At 40.9% G+C, this 18,005-nt stretch overlaps 1 protein-coding gene across 2 annotated transcripts in view; it reads left to right on the top strand.

Moving 5' to 3' along the window:
• PLCB1 (phospholipase C beta 1) overlaps window positions 1-18,005 on the top strand; it is a 686,820-nt gene that overhangs the window by 212,441 nt on the left and 456,374 nt on the right. For both annotated transcript variants that reach the window (XM_066387177.1, XM_066387178.1), the window contains exon 3: window positions 15,762-15,830. In XM_066387177.1, coding sequence (XP_066243274.1) covers window positions 15,762-15,830 — 69 coding nt within the window. The remainder of the gene's footprint in view (window positions 1-15,761; window positions 15,831-18,005) is intronic.

Below are 18,005 nucleotides of genomic sequence, written 5' to 3'. Positions count from 1 at the left end.
AGAGAGAAAGATAGACACATATATTTATTATAAATACTTCGCTCATTCAGTCATGGAAGCTGAGAAGTCCCACAATCTGCTGTCCAAGCCCAGAGGCCTGAGAACCAAGATGGTGTTCTGGTTCTGATGAGAGCAGGAGGAGTCTGATGTCCCAGCTCAAACAGTCAGACAGAGAAATAATTCCTTCTTCCTCCCGGTTCTTGTTCTATTCAGATCCTCACTCGATTGGCTGATGCCCACTCATACTGGGGAGGGCAGTCTGCTTTATCTCAGTCTATAGATTCAAGTACTAATCTCATCCAGAAACACCTCTATACACACACACAGAAAATACGTTTGGCTAGTTATCTGGGCACAGTGTGGCCGGTCAAGTTGACACATAACTTACCATCACCATGTGCCTGCGATGTTTGGTGATATGAGTGAGTGAAAATTGTCCTGTAAAGAAAAAGTCATGTAAGCCCTATATTAGCTAAAGTGTCCTATTATAAAAATAAACTCTATAGTTTCAATGACTTAACATGATTATTTCTCATTCACTTAATGGTCCAATGTGGGTGTATCTGGTCTGAAGATGGCTTTCTTTTCCCTGGTGATTCAGAGACCTAGGCTCTTTCCAATCTAGTGGTTCTAATGTCTTTTATAGTCTCCTTGGCTACTGTGAAAAAGAAGAAGGGGAAAGAAAAACATGGGGAAATGACCCTCATTTCTGCCATTCACATTCCATTTGTGAGAACTAGTTATGTGACCATCTGCAAATAAAAGGAGCACTGTGAAATGTGTCTCATGATTAGGCAGCGATTTTCTAGCAGTTCTCTGTACTGTGTAAGGCAAAATGCAAATTCTGCTAAAGAATTAGCCACCTCTGCCTTAAGCCCATTACTGCTGCACTGCACACACTCACTCAGTTGACAGAGAGAGGAGTGGACCATTACAATATAGTAATTCCTGAGTGTAACAGCGATAGTTAATGCCTTAAAAGTTTCTATGCCCTTGACATGGGTTAGCAATAATTCCATCAGGAAGTGTTTGGAAAAGTACTTGGGAATGCTTGTATATAACAAAGAGCCTCTTCATACTGTATTTTCTTCTTAACTTTAAAAATAGACTTGCAGAATGAATAGGACATCAAGTGAGACTACATTGTGTCTGGGATTTATTTACTTATTTTATATCTTCCCTGATATTCTCATTCATTCTTCTCTTTCTCTCCCTTCTGGCATCTCAGTTTTTAGTCCCACATGTATTTTGTTTAAAAATAGCATCTGTTCTGACCAGGTGGTGGCCCAGTGGATAGAGTGTCGGATTAGGGCACAGAGAATCCAGGTTTAAAACTCCGAGGTTGCAGGCTTAAGTGTGGGGTTGCTAGCTTGAGCGTGGGATCATAGACATGATCTCACGAACACCAGCTTGAGCCCAAAGGTCACTGGCTTGAGCAAGGGGTCACTGACTCAGCTGGAACCCTGGTCAAGGCACACATGAAAAAGCAATCAATGAACAGTTAAGGTGCTGCAAGTAAGAACTGATGTTTCTCATCTTTCTCCCTTCCTGTCTGTCTGTCTCTATTGGTCCCTCTCTCTCTCACTAAAATAAACAAATAAACAAACAAACAAACAAACAAACAAAAAAAGCATCTGAACATCAACATCAAGCATTTTCTTTAAATGAGAAGACATACTTTATTCTATTTGCTTTAAAACAAATATGAGTGTTTATAAGTAAGGGAGTTATGAAGAATAAGTATCAACATGCTATTTGTTACCGATCAGTAAGAGTCTATTCCAGTGGTTCTGAAAATTGAGAGTGTATCCGAATCACCTGGAGGGTTTGTTATAACACAGACTGCTGGGCCCTACCCCTCAGAGCTTCCAATTCAGTAGGTCTGGTTTGAGCCCAGGAATTTGTTTCCAACAAGTTCCCAGGAAATGCTGATCCCAGAATGATACTTTGAGAACCACTGATCATTCTATCAAATAATACCAAAACAGGTAAAGAGAAATGTATTAAATCTATGCAATTTCTCAAAGATTGCTTTGGTACTAAAAAAAATAATGCCAAAAGACATACAGTGCTTAAGACTCAGGTTAATTTAATTCCATAATCATAAGGCAGAACAGTACCAATTTTGGTACATAGAGACTTCGGTACTTAATTTTGACTGACCCACATAGAACAAATGTGATTCATCTGATTTAAAATTGAAAACCGAAAAAGCCTAGGTTGTGGAACACATAGGTTTTTATGGTGGGGCCTAAAAGGAGTCAAACGGGTTATTCAAGTGATAGGACTGATTAGGGAACAAGCTGCTCAGACATTAAGGAAAACAACAAGAAATTCGCACAACTTTATGGACAATCAAAGTACATAGAATGTTTTCTCTAAATAAGTCCAGGGTCTGAACTGTACAGATACTGAAATTTTTTGTGCAGGGTACTTACTATTTTTAATACTACAGGAGGAGTAATTCTGAGGAAGATTTATTTTTCGCATTTACTTTCATTCTAAGCAAGAAGAAATACACTGTGCAGTAATGAAAAAGTGATCTGTCCCCTGGGTGTTCAATGCCTATGTTCAGGACTCATGAGTTATTTACTTAGAAAAATTATATACCCAGGGATAGTGACCTTAGTCAAAATGTAGTCTTCCTAAAAGATGAAATTCAGTTATTCTAGACTCTAGAGAATAAAGTAATTTATCACAATATGAAAAATTGTGAAATGGAAAAACAGAAGTTACAGTGGGTCCCTTTTGGAAAAGTTTGTGGCCTTCCTGGAATCGGGGTATAGGACTCACTTCAAAAAGGCGAACAATGATATTGATTAAAAAATGTTATTCTCTCAAATGATCTGGAATGATCAGCTGTCTCACGCACCAGGAAGGTAATATTTAAGCAGCCATGGAAACTCATGACTATTTCTTATGACTATTTTGCCCTTGATGAAAAATTCTGATACAGTTACTTCTTTTTTCTAACTATGTTTACCAATTGAAAATGTCCTGATTTGAAGGAAGGAGAGAATGCAAACTATTATAATTGTGTCCGGCATTCAGTAAATGACAGTTTTATCTGTGAGTAATTTAAAAAATTTTGTTAATGAAGCAAAGCCGGAGAAGGTGGTTGAAAATGAAATAAATTATCACTGAAAAGAAAGTGACCTAAAATATAATGGATATGAATATATTTCTTTTTTTTAGCTCTAAATATGAACAAACATAAACTCTGGTTTGGGAATTAGGTAAGCTGATGATTTTTTTAACTTTCAATTTCTTTTCAGTAAGTTAAAATCAGGCGCCCTCTCTTAGATTATGACTTGGCAAAGCTTTGAAGCAACAATTGGCATGTCAGAGTAAATTATATATATATACTCATGTCTATTTCCCAGGTATGGGGCAGCTGCGTTAGGCTTGCTCGCTGGTTTATGGGCTGCAAGCCCTTAGCCTGATTGGTGCGTGAGTGCCTGGCAGCACCACGCATGTATGGCCTATATAAGGCTATGGGTGGTTGCATTCAGGGGACTATAGATGCTGGGATTGCCTGTCCACCACTGTGAGGGGCCATTCTGCTGTTTGTTTGCCTGAGAGGCAGTTTCCCCTGCCTGAGTGCTTGTCCGCCATTGTGAGACTTTATTAAACGAAATGGCCCAACTCTTTCCGGCTCCGCAGTGTCTCTACCGTCTGCCCAAATCCAATGTGGACATGCCTGGCCTCAGCCACCGGCATTCCACCAGGAAATGGTAAAAATATTTTAAAATCTGATTAAGGATGATACTAGACAAGATACTGGGTACTGTGACTGAGAACTCACAGCCCCAAAGCATGTTCATTTATTGGCTATATTGTAATGTTTAAAGCTGCTTTTGAAGAAAATTTAAAAAGCATTCCATAAGTATACAAAGGCAAAATTAATAATTGATATAAAAATGTGATTTTTAAAAGTAGTATGTGTGTGGTTCAGGATACTTTTAAGTTTAACATTACTTTCTATGTTGATTATTTGCAAATGATAGCTGTTTTAAATCACGGTCTCTAAACAGATCCAAATGCAAATGGTTGTATGCCAGCGATTCATTAAAGAAGAGAGTTCTAGGAGACAGGAGTAAGAGAGTGGGGGTAGGGGAGAACGGGACAGTGCAGGGGCAGAAGCCAACTACCGGTGAGCTTTCAGGTGGAATCCTAGCCTCACCTGGAGACTTTGTTCTGCCCCAAGGCAAGGTTGCTGGGCTTTCTGGCCCCTGCACCTGTCACTTATGAGCTATGAGCTGCTTGGGGGGACTAGTTCCCCAGCTACTTCTTATTCTGTGCACATTTGGGAGAAGTGGTTCCAGGTCGTCAAAGGCCACAGATTTCAGTCGTTAGGAGGGAAGTTAAGCACACTGGTAGAAGGGTGTCTGGACAGGAAAGGGCACCAGCAGGGGATCTAAGGTGGACACCAGTAGAGTTTCTTACAGGAGCTCTGTGATAATTTTCTGGGTCATGGAAAAATGGTCCTGAATTCAGTGAATGTTTTGGATCATTTATAGTTTTGGACATAAACAGCTAGCCTCATTTTGTGTACTTGTATCACATGTGGAGGTTGATCAACAGTTGAATGGAAAGTTTACTTCTGGTGACTTTCTAGCACCATAGGTGGGACATTGGGGATCATTTACCGAGTGATTCAGTGAATGTTCTCGGGAAAATTCATTAAGTACCATACTACCTGTAGGTATAGCCAGTCCTTATCCTTACAAATTAACATTGTGAAGCGCACAATTAGATTCCTGTTGTCTCACCAGAAAACCAAAAAATGATCTTATAGAGCAAATTTCTTGGCCCTGGCTGGGTTGTTCAGTGGATTGAGTGTCATCCTGGCATACTGAAGTCATGGATTCAATTCCTGGTCAGGGCGTGTACAAAAAACAATCAATGAGCACATAATTAAATGGAACAACTAAGTGGAACAATGAGTTTTTGCTTCTCTCTCTCTCCCTTTCCCCCTTCATTTCTCTCTCTTTCTATTCATCTTGCTCTCTCTCAAATAAATGAAAAAATTATAAAAAAATAAAAAGTAAGTCTTCTTTGCAAAGAAAAGAAAAAGACATTCATGCATTTTTTTTTTTTTTTTTTTTTTTTTTGCCACTTAAAGTATCTCATTTTGGCAGATAGGTGAATTATTTGCATATTCAGGATTTCAAGTGAGAGTAAAAGGACATCAAAATCCTGGGGTTGCTTCACCTCATAAGTTCTAGCATAGTGTTTTATTTTTCTTTTGTCTCAAGATATTTTCTTTTTTCCTTTCCAAGTAAGAAGAGGGGAGATGGATAGACTCCTACATGCACCCTGATCAGGATCTTCCCGGTAACCCTCTGGGGCTGATTCTCTGCCCATTTGTGTCCACAGTTGCAACCATGCTATTTTTAGCACCTGAGGCTGAGACTCCATGAAGTGATCCTCAGCGCCCAGGGCTGATGAGCTCAAACCAGGAGAGCCATGGCTGTGGGAGGGAAAGAGAGAGAGAGAGTAAAGAGAGAGAGAGAAAGGGGGAGGGATGGAGAAGCTTCTCCTGTGTGCCCTGAACCAGGAATCGAACCCAGGACATCCACATGCCAGGCTGACACTCTACCACTGAGCCAACAGGTCAGGGCTCAAAATATTTTCTAATTTTATTTTTGATGTCTTTTTGACACATTGGTTGTTCAATAACTGTGTTATTTCATTCCCATGAATCACAGGTTAACAACAACAACACCATAAGCCTTACCATGTCCTCGATGAAGCAGTAAGACTTTATTAAATCTTTTTAAAATCTTATCTGCTAGAACACAGGGAGTGGCTTGGCAGAATAAAATGCAAACGTTTAGGCAAAAAATTTTGCTGTGCATGTTGTAGTAAATAGATGAAGGGGAAACATGAGACTATCTGAATTACAGAGTGGCTATTAGGGAAGGAAAGTATAAATGCCATTTTTGTATACCTCTAAAAAGTCTGAAGTCACCAGACATGCCATGATTGTGTGATCAAAGAGAAAAGGAAATACATCAGTTGCCAGCCCAGATACTCCTCCACAGGGTTGAATCAGAACATGTGGAAGAAGGCCAAGAATGTTTAGACCTTCTCCTTGACTTGGTCTATCCTCTGGGGCCCCATGTGAAAATAGCTGCTTCAGTTTATAGTAATACTGCTGCTACTGACAAACACAGAAGTCCGAAGAAGACTTTTGTCTAACGGTCATATTATCAGTTTTCGCACTGCTTTAAGGACTCTGATTCAGTTATTTCTTAAATGGATGTAGGCGGCTTAGCCAATGCTCTGTAGAATGTCCTACAACAATTCGAGCCCTGGTGAATTAGCCTTCTTCATGGGCAGCTGTTGTCTCCAATTAATATCTAGGACACAGGTTCTCAAACTTCAGATTACATTTGAATCATGCCGAGTCTTAATTGAAATAGATTCCTGAGTCCTACCAGAGATTCTGATTTAGTAGGTCGAGGGTAGGACCTGAGAACTTGCATTTTTCACATGTTCCTATGTGATGTTGATGCTGATACTACTGGTTCAGGGACTCCATTTTGAGAACCACTGGTCTAGAGAAATGAATTAATTTTAGTCATGTAAGCAGATAAAGGGTTTGCTCAAATATCACAGTAAGGTTTAGGTTAAGGAACTAGAAGCAGCTTGCACTACCAGGTATAGAAGCTTGGCTGGCTGGTCAGCCATAGTGAAGTCAGTACAGGCCAGAGATAATATTTTAGATGATTTATTTAAAGGAAAAATCTGGCTAAGTTTAAATCATCTGGTTTTCTCAAGTAGGAACAGCTTGTTTGCCTGATTAATCTGTATAATTTCCATATTTCTTTCAAGAGACCTTTTATAGAGATCGGATTCTGTGTTCATCCAAAGACTGTTTTTAGCATTTATGAAATTATTTGCCAGATGATGGATGCTGTTTCTAGTTAATCTGATTAACCTGAAGTGAGGATTTTGCTGAGTACAGACATAATAGAAAGCCATGACAATGCAATCTTTACATCATAGTTACAATTAAAAAAAAAAACCCAAAACCTCTGAAACTTTAACAAATGCAATGTCATAATTTGTTTGTTAAAATGCAGTAAATCTTTCCATAAGATGTCTGTTAATAAATAAAAAACTAAGAACTAGGAAAATAAAACATTGGTTTTCTGTATCCAATATATTACTGATATTATTTCCTTTTAGTGTGTGAGTATATATGTTTTTTTTTAATTTATTTTTTCCCCACTGTTAACTATGGAGACTTTTTCTCTCATTTTTTTTTTATGTCAACCATGGGGTTAAAGTAGAGCCAATTACTATTGTTTAAAATTCCACCTGTTCGCAAACATCATTTTAAATAGTTGCAAGATGATATCCCCCACCTTCATAGATACATCAGGTTATAAATACATCAGATTATAAACATAAATACTATTGCAGTTAACTTGTATTAATCTTATGTCTTCATAAAGCTTTGGTGCTATGCACATAGTTTTATGCTTAGCTGCATTAACTTTCAAACAAAGCACTTTTATTCTTAGATGAATGTATGAAAAGTTTCTCAGGGATCTGGAGAAGGAAGTAAGAAGAAGGAAATTTGGCTATTGCATAACCAGAGGCTGAACTATCTTTCTGATTATCTACAAAGCAAAAAAGAAAAAAAAATTAACTATGTATTTGCCAATATAATTCACATTGCCTTGAGGAGACACAGCCTTTTACACCTAGTGTTATATTCTATTTATTCCAATAGCATTTCTTGTACATGAGCAAAGACATAAGTGTTCCTTCCATTTGTATTATTACTCAAGTTAATACTGCTATTTTATCAATACTCAAAAATAATTTTTGTGGGGCAGGTCAGGGGGTCAGTGGATCTTTTTCTATCCTGTACTCTGTCTCAGTGATCTTGGGCAATTGATATATTTTCTCTGGGACTGAGTTTCCTTATCTAAAATATTTTCTGGTTCCAAAATTCTGTGATTCAGTTACAATGATTATTTCCCGCTGGATATGTTTAAGAAAGATAACAGAATTGCAGTCATTTTTATGCTAGGTTAGGGTGCCAAGATATGTAAATTCGCTCACATTTCTTTCTAATTAAATGAATTAGCACTTGGAAACAGTGAGGGTGGTGTGTAATTTATCTATTGCTCTATAGCAAGTAGTAGCTTAAAACAACAAGCATTTATCATCTCCCAGTTGGAATGGATCAGGCCTCACCTGTTCAGGGCCTCCCAGGGCTGCGTTACAGGTGCCTGCTGGCTGCTTTTCATTTAGAGCTAGTGTTCCCCTTGCAAGCTCATTCAGGCTGTGGCTATAATTCAGTACTGTGTCACTGTAGGACTAAAGCCTTAGCTCAGGGCTCGGGAACCTATGGCTCGCGCGCCAGGTGTGGCTCTTTTGATGGCTGCATCTGGCTCACAGACAAATCTTTAATAAGAAAAAATAATAACGTTAAAAATATAAAACAGGCCCTGGCCGGTTGGCTCAGTGGTGGAGCGTCGGCCTGGAGTGCAGGAGTCCCGGGTTCAATTCCTAGCCAGGGCACACAGGAGAGGTGCCCATCTGCTTCTCCACCCCTCCCCCTCTCCTTCCTCTATCTCTCTCTCTCTTCCCCTCCTGCAGCCAAGGCTCCATTGGAGCAAAGTTGGCCCAAGTGCTGAGGATGGCTCTATGGCCTCTGCCTCAGGTGCTAGAATGGCTCTGGTTGCAGCAGAGCAATGCCCCAGATGGGCAGAGCATCGTCCCCTGGTGGGCATGCCGGGTGGATCCCGGTAGGGCGCATGCAGGCGTCTGTCTGACTGCCTCCCCGTTTCCAACTTCAGAAAAATACAAAAAATATATACATATATAAAACATTCTCATGTATTACAATCCATTCATTTCCTACCGCTCATGTTTCTGGTTGCGGGTGGCTGGAGCCAATCACAGCTGTCCTCCGGGACAACACCAAATTTTTATTGGATAAGTGTAACATACATGGATCGTTGTATGGCTCTCACGGAATTACATTTTAAAATATGTGGCATTCATGGCTCTCTCAGCCAGAAAGGTTCCCGACCCCTGCCTTAGCTCATAGAGGGCTTCCATTTCCATGTGCAACAAACTGTATAGCCAGCAGGGTAGCACCTCTCCTGCTCATATTCTCTCACTTCTGGATCCTCTTTTAAAACTCACATCTCTCTTGTGGTGAAAGTTAGGTCATCTGATTGGATGGACACTTGACACCTGCAACATCCCTTCACATTTGCCATTAAGGGTAACATAATGAGGGGAGTGATAACCCCTCACCTCAGCCATGTTCAGTTGGTCAGATTCTCTAACCTAACCATTTTTGGCTTTTTCATTAGAATCTTTGCCCTCTCACTCAGAATGGGAAATGTTGCAAGCCTAAAATGTCTCTCTGTGTGCAGCTCTCCCTGCTGGCTGAGTGCAGATTTTAGTTTAATAGCTTAGGGGATTTAACAGCAGGCCAGTGAGGATGGGGTTGTTGGCATCTGCATCTGTTTGACAGACGAGCTCCCAAGGCACAGACATCTGTAGTAACTTGCTTCATGGTGCATAGATTCAAAATCTCTACCTCCTTGTGTGTGAAATGTGCATTGCACTTACCCTAGGTTTGCTTAAAGAAATCCAATTGTGTCGCTTTTTGTTTTTCCCTGCTGTGGTGGGTGCTGATGACCCGTGCCTCTCATTCCTCTCGGTGCTTCCTGCACTGAGACTCTAGTGCAGATTGGTAGGGGGAGACAAGACCCAGGTGAGGAAATGAGAGACCAGGTGAGGGACACGGCAGGTTTTTTTCTTTCTCTCTTTGGAAAGTACCCTACACAGGCTTCTTTACTTCCTCAGAGGTGGAATAAAGTTAAGGGACAAAAAGTTGAGTCTATTTCATCTCTGCTTTAAATTAAAACCCTTCATTTAAAAGTCTATTAGATGGTGTTTTTCAATGCTGGACGATTTAGGGAGGTTTAGCAGTCAATAAGACATATTAATGCCTTGTACTTTTTGGTAAATGGAGATTGAATAACTTAATGAACACACCACATGGGGAGGTATACATAATCACCCCCCACCCACACCCAGCCATTAATATCTTCCCTGTGAAATGTTTATGACTGTAATTGCTGCTCTGATTATATATTGTATGAACTTGAAGCACATTATTCTACTGGGTAGCTAATGGAATTCCGGGACAAAGCACAGAAATTGGTATTCTGGAAAAGATGAGAGTTTTCAATTGTATTCTTCCCTGGGTTTGCAGTGCATTTCAAGGCTCATCTCCCTCACAGTGTGTTGTGGCTGAGGGGTTAGAATCCTCCTGCTGAATAGTAAACATCAGAGACGATGTAGTCATTCCTTAGCTTGCTTATCTCAGTTGTCTTGTCATTTATTCAAAATATCGAAAACAGCCTCTTGATTACTGTTGACTCACCTTGACCAGTACTGACACAGGGAGAGATCACATCAGTCAACACTCCAGTGGACGTGTTGGGGAGGAGTCCTAGGGGTGTGATCGCCTGAGGGGGCTATAGTGTACCTTGAAAATAAAGGGGGTCTGTCAGTTCATTGTTCTTTCACTGGTCCAGGTAGCCTGCAGGCCTTTGGGGATCCCACTACCTTTTCCGCTGTTGGATGCACTTAGAAGTGAGAGAGAACCAAAATCTTCCTTCTTTTGCTTTTCTAAAAGTGTTATAAGAGTATGAAAGGTTATATGGGATATTATTTTCAGCAAACGTAAAATTATTTCAATGGCTGCTTAAATTTCTGAAAACTTGGAGGCCTTTACTTGTATAGGATAAAATTTTGTGCTAAGGACACTTATTAGGTGTTAATGGCTAATAGTCAATAGTTTTTCTTCAGTTAAATCAAATTAAACTTGGATTATTTACCATGAGGCACACTTTTGCATTCAGTAGGTATAATATTTTTACTTGACAGTTCCATATATAAAGAAATGGGCCCTGGCTGGTTGGCTCAGCGGTAGAGCGTCAGCCTGGCGTGCAGGAGTCCCGGGTTTGATTCCCGGCCAGGGCACACAGGAGAAGTGCCCATCTGCTTCTCCACCCCTCCCCCTCTCCTTCCTCTCTGTCTCTCTCTTCCCCTCCTGCAGCCGAGGCTCCATTGGAGCAAAGATTGCTGAAGATGGCTCTGTGGTATCTGCCTCAGGTGCTAGAATGGCTCTGGATGCAACAGAGGAACGCCCCAGATGGGCAGAGCATCGCCCCCTGGTGGGCATGCTGGGTGGATCCCAGTCGGGCACATGCGGGAGTCTGTCTGACTGCCTCCCTGTTTCCAGCTTCGGAAAAATACAAAAAAAAAAAAAAAGAAATGACAGTAATATATTCTTCATATGACACACTGTAACATATAAGTAATATATAGTTTTATCAATCATAATCACCTAAAGAGCCTTATAATAATGATGCTATGAATAAGTATATATCAGTGCTTGTCAAAGTATCTTCCATGGACCAACAGCATCAGCATCACCTGGGAACTTATTAGCGATGCGGATTTTCAGGGCTGTCTCAGTTCCACTGAACCAGAAACTGATAGTAGTGTCCAGCCAATGTGTTGTTCTTTTCTTTCTTCTTTTCCAAGTTAGAGCAGAAGAGACAGAGAGATAGACTCCCACATGTGCCCGGACCAGGATCCACTTGGCAACCCCTGTCTGGGGCCAAAGCTCTGCCCATCTATGGCCATGCTCACAACTGAGGTGGAGCTCTGCCCATCTATGGCCATGCTCACAATTGGCTGGTGTGTTCCAGCCAATTGAGTCATGGCTACAGGAGGGGAGGAGAGAGGGAGAGAGAAAGAGAGAAAGAGAGATGGAGGGGGGAGAGGAGGAGAAGCTAATGGTTGTTTTGCCTGTGTGCCCTGATTGGGAGTTGAATCCAGAACACACACACAGAGCCGATGCTCTACCACAGAGCCAAGTGGCTAGGGCCTCCAATGTGTGTTTTAAAAAGTCCTGTAGGTGACTATAATTCAGGCTCAGGTTTGAGAGTTACTGGTATAGAAAGTGTGGTCATACTCATTTTATAGATAATAAAACATGCTAGGTGCAGCACAATGATTGGCTGAATACATGACTGGTTAATTTAAGAGACCTTTATCACATCCCAGTTTTCCCTTAAAAACTACATGACCTTCCTCTCTTAAAGCTGGGAAACAGGAATTCTTAAATGAATTGAGAAAGGGACTGTTGCACTGCTTTCTAATAATGAGAGTGGTTTGTGAAAACTGTGAGCCCAAGAAAATTAACCTAGAAAACATTTTAATGACATAAGTAACATTTCTGTTGCCCCGTGCATTGAGTTTCTCATTTTCTTTTTAGTAGAGGATAGACTAGGATACAGTTAAACCCTAGAGGAGTGGCCTTGCATATTAAATGAAGTGGGAGGCACTATTTTAACCATCGCTTCCTAGCCCAACGAGTCCATGTGCAGATTTTCCACCTGGGTCTTTCCCATGCCACATTACCCACGTTGATAGTGCCCCGTGGTGGTTTCCCTGCGTGCACAATTTTACACACTGGCGAGAGTTTCTTAGTTGCTGTGGTATCAAAATGAATCCCTTGGGCAGCTGACATTAACTACCCTTCTGTGACTTGGGGAATGAACGTTTCCTCTTGAGCTGCAAGTAGAAAACAATGTTCATTATCTGTAATATGAAACTCTACATAAGGATGCCTGCTACGAGCTAGTTCTAGATGAACTCAATTTGGGCTTTGTGTCGATAAGCAAACAAGTAAGCGTTTAAGTCCTATTGTTTGTTCAAATGGGAAAAATTTTCTTGATTAGAAAATGTTTCTATAAAATTAGGAAAATGCGTTGTGTGTGTGTGTGTGTGTGTGTGTGTGTGTGATTTTATTTTGCAGACTTGCAAAACATCATGTAACACGTATGAAAAGTACATTAAAAAGAAAATTCAGCATTTTATGAATAATTATAAAGAGAACACGCACTTTACAACTGCCAAGTCCAGGAATGATTGTGCTTAATCTCCAGGCACTTCTACTGTGTGTATCCTGAGTGATTTGCAGCTTTCTGCACACAATTCCTGCCTCTGCATTTGCACCTGCTGTTTTCTCTTTCTGGACCCTCCCAACCCCTGAATTAAAAGGCTGCAAAACTTCTAATTCTTGTGATGGATGGGCTGAAAAGATGCCATTGCCCTTCGTAGCCCATGTCTGCAGTGCACTTAGAGACGTCTCTTTTAGAGTGTAATTGGTTTTCGGCATGCACTCCTCAAAACAGGTGTGAGATCTTTGATTTTTTGTTGTCATTTCTCAGTACCTAGCCTATACCTGACACACTGCCACATTCAATAAATAATGCTCGAGTTGATTAATAAGTGGTGCCTCCCCTTGGAGAAGCCTCTCAAACTGACATTTCCATAATGCACTATCATTCTGCCCAAACTTCTGAGTCCCTGAGAGGAAGATGGAAATCCCAGTTGTTTATAATTCCTCCGTTTCCGTTTGTTAGTTCTACCTCCATCTTAGCATTTTCATCTTTCTTCCTTATAACCCTGCCTTCACTCACTCTCTCATATTTCTGCTCAGTGTACTCAAGCTGCTTCAAGCTTGGTTCTCTTCCTGTTTCTCCTCTTCCAACAAGTGTTTTGGTTGCCGTGACTGCGGAGGTCAAGGACCATGGCCAGAAGCCCCGCCTCTTCATATCTGAGGACTTCATTACGTATTTGCTTATGGAAAGCATTGAACCCTGTGATTGATACAGTTCTTTTCTCATGGATGTTTAGGTCTTAGGGGAATGATGTGGTACTGGTTGCATTGTCCTATAGATTCCTTGCTGGCTTGCTGCCTGTCACATCCAGGGTGTGGGAGGATTTCCAAGTCATACACAATATAGAATGGTTAAGGAACCCGCTAAAATGGGGGAAAGCAGACCAGCAAGGTCAGGGTGAGCAAAGGAAGAGAAGACACTGGTTCTGGTCCTCCCTTCAGCCCACCGAGAGGTGTGCTGTGGCCATGACTCTGGTGGGTTTGCATCCCTGTGGGGGAACACCACCTATTTGACCCTCATTGTGCAGCATTCATGAGATCAGCCTTAGGCACAGGAAAATAACGAGAGCATTTTGCACTGAACATTTGGACCTGGTGGCAGTCGTTTGAGGTTTTCTGGGAAGCTTAGCTGCCAGTACTTAGGGACATTGGGACCTATGAGAAGTTACAGCCACTCCTGCCCAGAGAGTCTGTGAGTGGATGGATTATGATGCAGTGACTCCACTGGGAGGAGAGGACTTCATGCCTTCATCCACTGGCTCATTGTCTAGAAAACAGGTTGGATGGCTGAAGTCACTTTAACATGCCTCTGATCATTGTCCCACAGACCCATCTGGCAGGTGATAGAGTCTACTGTATAACTTGTTGACGTATCTGTCTCAAACTTCATGGCTCAGTGTCTTTAACTAGACTTTTAGGGTTTCCATCCTTTTGATCATATCCATTTCTTTTGTCACTCCCGTGACTTTTCTTCATATGCTCTGTGCCCCAGCAGTGCGAGGCTGAGTGTTGCCCGTGTCGGTCCCCTTTTGTACTGCCATCATGCTTTCCCTTCTGTTGTTTTTTACTCCTGGATGCCTCTCTAGTTTTCTCCTTCTCCCTACCCCTTTCCTCTGAATGTTCTCTTTCTTTAAATGTCTAAAGGCCATGAGTACCTCAAGGTGCCACCCAAAGCCCTGGTCCATCTTTGCTGGATATTTGCTGATGTTGTACCCTCCAACTGGAATAAACACTCCCTCCTCACCTCTTCTCCATGTTCAACAGCTCTTCTGTGGGCTTTGCTTTGAGTCCCTAGGAGAAAAACTCTTCCCACTGCTGACCTCGATAGCAGTTAACTTTAAATTTTTTTATTTATTTATTGAGTTTTTTAGAGAGGAGAGAGAGAGAGAGAGAGAGAGAGAAAAGAAAGGGGGGAGGAGCAGGAAGCATCAACTCCCATATGTGCCTTGACCAGACATGTGCAGGGTTTTGAACAGGCGACCTCAGTATTCCAGGTTGATTCTTTATCCACTGCGCCACCACAGGTCAGACAATAGCAGTTAACTTTAAATTCGGCATTGACACTTCCTCCTCGGTCTTAAACATATATACTTCTTAGTCTTTTACTAGATGACAAATCCATCCAGAGAACCAATCATATCTTATAAATCTTGTACCCTAGAGTAACATTCATTTTATAGGTGTTCAAAAATATACAATAAATAAATGAAAAGCTCAGGGAATAAGGCACATGTGCAAAAGGCTTGGGTGGGATGGGTAGGGGTGGCAGACCTATTTTTTGCTTTGGCCAGGTGAGCTGGGTAGTCTGTGAGCTGGGGGAGGGGCATCACCTTTCTCCCTCTCCCCCTAATCTCTCATCCCTCTCAGATAGCCTCCCTTCCACCTGGACTGACTCTGAGGATTATTTTTCAACAGGACAATAGGAAGGACTAATTCATCATGACTTAGCGATGGCTTGAAGGATACACTGGGGACCCAAACCACACATATTACACTTACAAACTGTATTAGAATATATATTAAACTGAGTAGTTAGTAGTTTGTTGTCTTTCTGTTTGCATTCCAATTCAATTAATTATTGGCATAAGAGGAAAAATATCTCAATTGCAGAGAAATCTTCAGGCAAGTCTCACGATATATATATATATATATATATATTTTAAGTGATGTCAGTGACATAAAACAAATAAAAGAGATCTCTGTGTATGTTTAACACTTTCACATGTTTGCCTTCCAGGAGACGGAGCTGTTAGATCTCAGCCTCGTCAAGGACGCCAGATGTGGGAAACACGCCAAGGCTCCCAAGGTAGGAAACACAGCATTGTGCGCACACCAGATGCTGCCATCATTCGTTAGCTGCATCGTGGTATCGATTCATTGCCTCAATTAAAAGTTTCTCTGTTGTAAATGTTGTAAAACACAGTGACACAGCCAGTCCTTCCAGAAGCCAGTATGCGCTGAACACTTCCGCTTTTGTTTTAAAAGACGGAAACAATGAGCAAATAGATAGGCAGTTGGATTTAGGAGCTTGCTTTATTTTGGGGTAATTCTAAATAGTCAAAATGTATTTGAAATTACTTGAAAAATGACTTGAGCCTCATAAGCATCAGCCCAGTAACTTTCTACACACGCTAAACAAGACCTGATAGTTCGAATGCTTTGCGATTGAAATCATTCCATCCATGAAGCCAAAAGGGTTCTTTCTGCACATGTTACTAGTGAAGACGGCAGACTTGGGGGGTCAGCTGTTTGGCATGTCAGTTTGTTTTGGGTTGGAAACGCTTCAAAGCAGCGTTGACACTTGATTTTTTCGAAGATTGATTAAACATGCTGAATGGGGCACCTACCTGTACATACATTTTTTTAACGTGGATTATCTGGTAGGGTATAACAGGATATGTTGACTCGCTATCATTGTGGGAAGCTACTCTTTACTGTACTGAAATTTTTGTACTTTCGGCACCTCCTTTCTAGCACAGAGAGTATTGGCAAACAGGGAAGGACAGGTGCCAGTCAGCAGCTCTCTCCTCTTTCCAAAATTGACATCAAACTAGCAATTTTCTATTGGAGTATCTGCCTGCGACTTTTGTTTCATTCTTTAAAAGTCAAAACAGTTCCTTTGACATCAAAGATTATCGTTATTTTATCTGTGGAGGTGCAAGAAGATAAAAAAAAATCACCTGGAGTTATTATTCTTCGGATATGTAACAGTGCAGCCATTACTGGCAGATGTTGTCATACAGCAAACACCCACATACTGCTTTTTATTACTGAAGGGGTTAAAAATTATCTACAGGAAAATGTGAGAAAGAAAGTGAAAGAAAAATCCAAGTTATTTTCAAGAAGGTTGCTGTCGAAGTTTCATGTGAAAACCGTATGTTATTTACAGTCATCTCAGTCATATGGAATGTCAAAGAGTTTGGCTTTCCGGTTTTGTATCACTAATGGATGATTCAACATCGTTCGCAGTTTTTAGGGTAGGAAAGAGTATTTTTTTCTTTTTCTCCCATCAATAGTTCAGCCAAGTTTCGTGTCATCCTGTTAGAACTATCTTGATGACATAGTAATAAAAGTTTGCCTTTTAATTCAAGTTTATTGGCCTAACTTGAAATTTCATTATCAGTATTTATTAAACTATTGTGTACACTCTATCAGACCCACCCCCTTTATCCCTGGGCATTGTGATTCAAAGTCAGTTCCTTGGCCACGCGGAGAGTTTTCTTTCAGGCTTGAATCATTTTATTGCAGTACACAGCCTGCTTATCAGTTGTGCTTCCCTTATGGGTGTGGTTTGATAAATGTCTATGCAATGATGACAAGTGAGCAGAACTGAGGTCGGTACTGTGCTCAGCTGTTCATCCACTATTAGATCCTAAAAAGCTTCTTTCGAGGACAGACTTAGGCACTCAGAATACGCTGGCTTTTGCTGTTTTTCCAGCGAAGATTGCTTTCTCTGTGGGTTATCCCATGTTCTTGGCTTTTTCCCCCTTGCCCTTCTTTCCTGCTTTTCAAGAACCTCAATCTATAATATGTTCAAAGCTGGGTTCTGTTGCATATTATCTGTGACCTTCCTGAGACTCCGATTTCTTCCTCATTGCTTAGGTCGTGCTAATAATAATAGTTATAATAATGCTCATGAATGAGTATGTCACTGCTGTAAGGATTAAATGAAATAAATTCACTACCAAACCTTTAGCTGAGGAGTTCTCAAGTTTAACTGCTCCTGGAATAACCTGGAAAAGTTTAAAAAATGCTGATGCCTGTTTCCTACTCCCAGACATTCTGGTGTTGAGAGAATCTAATTGGTATCAGTGTGGCATGGACATCAGAGTTTTGAAAAGTAAATTTGCAGCAAAATTTGAGCACCACTGCCTTAACTTATCATTGCTATATAATAAGTTCTCATTAAATATGTATTAGCTACTATTGGTATTATCATTTTTTTTGCAGTTTTTATTAAAAATTTCATGTCAGATTTGCA

This window comes from Saccopteryx leptura, chromosome 5 (assembly GCF_036850995.1).
Source record: "Saccopteryx leptura isolate mSacLep1 chromosome 5, mSacLep1_pri_phased_curated, whole genome shotgun sequence".
Lineage (NCBI taxonomy): Eukaryota > Metazoa > Chordata > Mammalia > Chiroptera > Emballonuridae > Saccopteryx > Saccopteryx leptura.
Note: the sequence above shows the minus strand (reverse complement) of the source record. Positions and strands in the feature narration are given on the sequence as shown.